Consider the following 6,267-nt stretch of genomic DNA (forward strand, 5'->3'; position numbering starts at 1 on the left):
CTCCTCAGCTAGTGGTGAAATTTCATATTTCCTTTCTCTCCCATGCTGAGTTGTTTTCTGGCTTGAGCTTTCACATGACTTATGTGCAATGTCTCAGTAGTTATGAATTTAAATATTTAATGGCATAGCTGAGTGAGAAATGTTTCTATCTCTTGCTTTCAGAATATTTCTTCTTAATTTTCCATGAGCATAATGTTAAACACACACACAAATTTCTTATTCTCTGAACCATTGATTAGGTGAGGGTCTCTGTGCTAATAAGCTACTGCAAGTAGAAGCTTCTCTGATGAGAAATGAGAGATGTATTGATGTGAATATAGAAGTGTCACTGGGGATTTTTGTGTTGATTTGTCCATTATGAGAATAGTGGTGTTGATTGGATTATCCTGCAGGGCCTATGTCCTCCCTAGCTACAGATCGTTCCTCCTTTATGAGTGATGTGCATGTACTTCATTTCATGGGGAATACTCTTACTCAAATCAAAATAGCAAGTCATTGATACCTCCCGGGCATTGTGCTATACTCATACCCGTGGGCACACCTCATCAAGCCAATCATTGTTGTACCCTCAGAGTTCAGATCTGGGTAAGACTTGGTGATTATTCCTCTATCTCTTTCAGCAGTATACATAGCATCTTCCAGAACCATGAGGGCTGGCCAGAAGAGATGTAGTGTCTAGATGAGAATCTATTAGGTCTCTCCATGTTCTCTGACTTATACATGTGATTTTTATAGCAATATGGTCTTAACATGAAGTTCTGGAGAGTAGACAAGATTACAGGCAAGACAAGATTACTGTATTATAGCAAGATGAGTCTATAGACCCCATTGGCTAACTAAAAAGAAATAATTTATTTTTGGTATTCAGGTTTGCATTTTCTAGTTCATAGTGACTACTTGTGGTCCTATTCTCCCCTCTCTAACTGTAATGTAACTTCATTAAAACATTTATATATGTATATCTTTTAGTAAGCTTTTAGAGTAGTACATTTCTGCAGAGCTTTTTAATCAAGACCTTTAATGTTGATAATCCCTCTGTATATACCCTGAGGTACTCTGCCCTCCCATCTCCTATAACAATGTAATTCGTCTTTTTCCTTCATTTCCCCTTCACCGTTTGTACACTTCCAAGTGGGCTACATTCAGAAGAAGAAACTTAGGTTTAACTGTCTCTATGTTACTTTCAAATCACAACTCAGTAGGAAATTTTGTAATTTGTAATAGCAGAAGCCAGACATTTTCCTAGGATGACCCTTTATGTTATATGTAAATATGGAGAGGAATAAGTCTCCTACTGACCTGGGCAGGTGGCATGTGAACAGCCTTTATGAGCCATGTACTGTTGATGCATTTGTCAGCATCTGCCCTCAGGTTCTGAAGTGTGATGACTGTTTCCCTCTAGGGACATGGACAGTGGCATTCTCGGCTGAATCCTTCCTTACTGTCAAAAGCATTGATAGTCATAGGAAGCTGACATGCTTCACTGAGGTTGACTCAGTGCCCATCTGCTTCTCAGAGCAAAGCTGGAAGAAGTTAAAGGCTTTTTCATCTTCCTCATTCTATTCTCTCTCTCTCTCTCTCTCTCTCTCTCTCTCTCTCTCTCTCTCTCTCTCTCTCTGTCTCTCTCACTTTCTTTTTTTTCCTTCTTGAACACCTTTTTTGGTCCCAATTAGCAGGTTTCAGATGTTCAGATTTTTCACTTTTTGGTTTAAACTCTAATTACTTCCTGGACATTTCAGCTAATGTCATCCCCGTTGGATTCTGGGAGTCTCTTACTTTCCTGGCATCTGGTACTTGCTGGTGGCTACCCCCAGCTCCCCAACCCCCATTACAATACACCTGTGTTCTAATTCCTGCCCCTCTGTGTATCATCCCTGTCTCACAAAGGGGAGGGAGAAGCTGTAGAGATCATAACCAGAGGATAGGGAAGGCCCTAGGTTGGGGGATGGGGTCACCCATACACCTCCAAATTTTTAACCCAGAATTGCTCCTGTCTAAAGGAAGTACAGGGACAAAGTGTGGAGCAGAGACTGACGGTAAGGTGATCCAGAGACTGTTCCACCTGAGGATCCATCCCATATAGAGACATCAAACCCAGACACTATTGCAGATGCCAAGAAGTATTTGCTGACTGGAGCCTGTTGTTATAGCTGTCTTCTGAGAGGCTCTGCAAGAGCCTGACAAATACAGAGGAGGATGCTTTCAGCCAACCATTGGACTGAGAATAGGGACCTCAATGGAGGAGTTAGAGAAAGGATTTAAGAAGTTGAAGGGGTTTGCAACCCCGTAGGAAGAACAGCAATATCAACCAACCAATCACCCCAGAGCTCCCAGGGACTAAACCACCAACCAAAGAGTACACATGGAAGAACCCATGGCCCCAGTTGCATATGTAGCAGAGGACAGCCTTGTCTAGCATCACTGGGAGGAGAGGTCCTTGGATCCTGTGAAGGCGCAATGCCCCAGTGTAGGGAAATGGCAGGGCAGTGAATTGGGAATGGGTCAATGGGGGTTGGGGAGCACCCTCATAGAAACAGGGGGAGGGAAGATAGGATAGCGGGATTGTGGAGGGGAAACCTGGAAAGGGGATAACATTTGAAATGTAAGTTAATAAAATATCAAAACAAACAAACAAACTTCTGGGACATTCCAAATGATAATAATGAGAGTAGTTACTGTCATCACTGAGATTTCTGAGTGTTTTAAAATGTAAACTTCAGACTCCCTGTTTTAAAGTTGCTATTTTCTCCTAGCACCATAACTTTGTCAATTTGAACAAAGAACAGGAAAAATTTCCTAGATTAATGAAACAAAATGTTGAAATAAAAGGAAAGCTCAGGAACTCCTGAGGCAGAATTGGAATTGATGACTAGCTCTGATATTACATAATTTTTTAATTCTTTCTCTGTGGGAATCACTTGTTGGAGAAATGTCACATATTTTCTTTCACATCCTGGGACTGCTGCACTATGTTTTACCAACAATAACAGTTCCCTCTGACTTGCCAGCCCCCTCCTGTGTACCTACCCCTACAGTGTCCAGAGCCTTGTCCTCTCCCAAAGTGTTATAACATCAACCAAAAATTAAGTCATAAAATTTAATTCATTCTCTCAGTTTTATGTAACTAAGATTTCATAAATAATTGAAATTCAGGACATGATATAGGTAGCTACATGGCAGTTTAAAATGTAACATTTATGTTTTCTCTGTCTGTCTCTATCTCTCTGTTTTTCTGTCTCTGTCTCTCTCTGTTTCTCTGTCTCTGTCTCTCTCTGTCTTTCTCTGTCTCTCTCTGTCTTTCTTTGTCTTTCTCTGTCTCTGTCTCTGTCTCTGTCTGTCTGTCTCTCTTTGTCTATGTCTGTCTGTCTGTCTCTCTCTGCCTCTTTCCTCTCTCTCTCTCTCTCTCTCTCTCTCTCTCTCTGCCTCTCTCTCTCTCTGTGTGTGTGTGTGTGTGTGTGTGTGTGAGTGAGTGAGTGTGTGTGTGTGTGTGTACTCTGTCTTAAGGAAGTTCTCAGATAAATGTTGGTTGCTGTGTACCTCAGGGAATCTCAATAGCTCTTCATATAAGTGAACTGTAAGTGACTGAGCCTTCTTGCTAATCAAGAACATACTGAGGACAGGTGCAGTTTCAGTTCATGTACTGTCATGATAAGCAGTCTTGTGGTTGTCTTTAAAGGTGAGTCCAAATATGTACTGCAAATGTGTCATTTGATAAGGCCATCCTGAAGATGCTCAGGATAAGGCCCAAGGCTGTGAGCCTCCCCTTGGAGGGGCATATATTATTTTTTATGATTCGCAAAGAAGAATCAAACCCAGGCAGGAGACATGATCTATCTCTTCAACAAGGTTGTGAAAGATGATGCTGAAATAACATCCATGGTCCCCTTTAATTCTATTCTTTCAGTCCATAGGTAAATACCTAAAAGCAAGAATGTAAATGGACAAATGCACAACAGAATGCCACTGAGTTGAAGTATAACAACTAGGACACAATTTATAATACAGAAAAAAATATGTTAGTAATCAAAAAAGAAAACTCAGACAACCAGTAAGAAAACCCCACACTTTCTGCATCTATCAGATCTTACTGAAACTGTAAAAAGGGGGAATTGCCTGCTGAGTCACAGCACTGAATCAGTGATGTCCAGGAACAGGATATTTCAAATTCTGTAGATTTCTGGATAAGCCAGTTGGGCATGGATTTGCATTGGTTGGGAAATTCTTGGACCTGCCCACTATTAAATACTTCTACTCCCACTGGGCTGGGCAGCCAGTTCTATAAAGTTCTATAAAGAGGTCCTTGGCTGCATCACTTTGTATTCAAGTCCTGATCTACTTCAGAGAAATTGGTGAGTGTTATTTCTTGAGTTGTTCTGTCTTTATGGTTTTCCTATGTGCTGTAGTCAATTTTGAGGGAGTAAGCATCCTGAATCTAGATTTGATCATAGGATGAACTATACCTACATAGCAGTCAGAAATTTGGCAATAGATAAATGACTTTTTATTTTATTAGGTAGGTGATTGAACAGCGTACATTTCTCTTTCATATGCATTTATGGTGTTCTTTTAAAAGTCATATACCTTAGCAGGCGTTAGAACCTGGGATTTTTCCTCACATGTACTTTACTGTCCAACCCCAGATAACCTGCTGGGATGATATAGTTAATGAGGTGGAGGGCATGAATTGGTTTTGAGTTTGTTCAGGACACCAGAACTTGAGACTTCTTGAAGATGTTTCTGTGTGCAAAAAGCCTTATTTGTTTCATTATAATAAAATAGTTTATCCTAAATAAAGTAATGACATAATGCAGGATTTCTCAAGGTTACTGAAATGTATTGCTGACAGGAAAGTGAAAAGCCACAGAAACAGAAGTTGAGGGATAATGTTCATATAAGGAGCAAGAAATGGACCAGATGTTCCAAGTCTCCATCTATCTACTCTATTGATCACCGTTGAACACTCTTAATGTCATCTCTTTCAGATCCTGAGATTTCAGCACTATGTCTTACCAAGAGCAGCAGTGCAAGCAGGCTTGCCAGCCTCCTCCTGTGTGCCCACCCCCGAAGTGCCCTGAGCCTTGTCCTCTGCCAAAGTGCCCTGAGCCTTGTCCTCCCGCAAAGTGCCCAGAGCCCTGTCCTCTGCCAAAGTGCCCTGAGCCATGCCCGCCTCAGTCATGCCAGCAGAAATGCCCTCCTGTGCAACCTCCTCCACCATGTCAGCAAAAGTGCCCACCCAAGAGCAAATAAGGGCTTCAGTAGTCTTCAAAACCGAGAGAAGAGAACAGAATCCACCTTACATAAGTCCATAGCAACACCTCCATCTTCCATTTAAACCTGTAATGGATGCAAAAGAATCTTCTCCACCCTTCCTCCACCATATGGGTCTTAAGACACAGGCACTTCTTGGGTACTATTTGCATGCTGTTATCAAGAGACTGTTGAAAATGGCCCTTCTTCAGTGTCATTATCACAGATACTGGGAGGGAAGATCAGATGTCTTCTCCATGCCCTCAAAGAATGTTTTCCAAATCTGATTGTCACTGGTGTTCTATTTCCTGAATAAAGTACAATCTTATTAATGGTATTCATGTGTACTTTTCTTCTAAAACTCACTTTACTGCCTTCATAGTATGCTTATGTTTCTTTGTTTTTAATCCTTTGATCCACAAGTCAGTCAGTACATTTTGACTTTGGGATCATAACAATAATTTTAATAACATAATTTTGAAACATAATAATGATTACTTGGTGTTTGATTGCTTGAAGGACACACTTTTCATTATATATAATAACAATATATCCTTTTAGGATATGCTCACTTAAGAAGATAATGTGATGTTCAGTTATATTTGCATAACTTGGATCATGTTTCTACCTAGACCCGAAATATTTGTTCTCACTTGTCTGATTACTCTACCCTAATAGTTACACAAGTGCATTAATGTATCTTTGCTTATTCTGATTTTATATTTAAGACAAACATGCTCACCTTGTATGTAGAATGTGCATAATTCTTTTAGCAAGATGATACTCAGTTGTATCAATTGCGTAATGCAACATAATATTGTTCTTTATGACTGAATATTACTCTGGTGCACATATGTGTAATATTTTCTCAATACAGCTATCCAGTGATAAACACCTATTCTGATTATTTTACTTGTATATTATGTGTTATGGTTCAATAAAGAGCGACATACAGATATATGTGGGGAATGCTCTATTTGTCCTCTTCATATACAAACACAACTGTTGTCATTCAATCTT

At 40.1% G+C, this 6,267-nt stretch overlaps 1 protein-coding gene across 1 annotated transcript; it reads left to right on the forward strand.

The window, feature by feature from the left end:
* The first annotated feature begins 5,001 nt into the window (after positions 1 to 5,001).
* On the forward strand, positions 5,002 to 5,247 carry LOC110291970 (small proline-rich protein 2G-like). Its single transcript, XM_021159151.1, has one exon. It carries the CDS (start codon positions 5,002 to 5,004, stop codon positions 5,245 to 5,247), a length of 246 nt encoding a protein of 81 aa, XP_021014810.1.
* The last annotated feature ends 1,020 nt before the right edge of the window (positions 5,248 to 6,267 follow it).

This window comes from Mus caroli, chromosome 3 (genome assembly GCF_900094665.2).
Source record: "Mus caroli chromosome 3, CAROLI_EIJ_v1.1, whole genome shotgun sequence".
Taxonomy (NCBI): domain Eukaryota; kingdom Metazoa; phylum Chordata; class Mammalia; order Rodentia; family Muridae; genus Mus; species Mus caroli.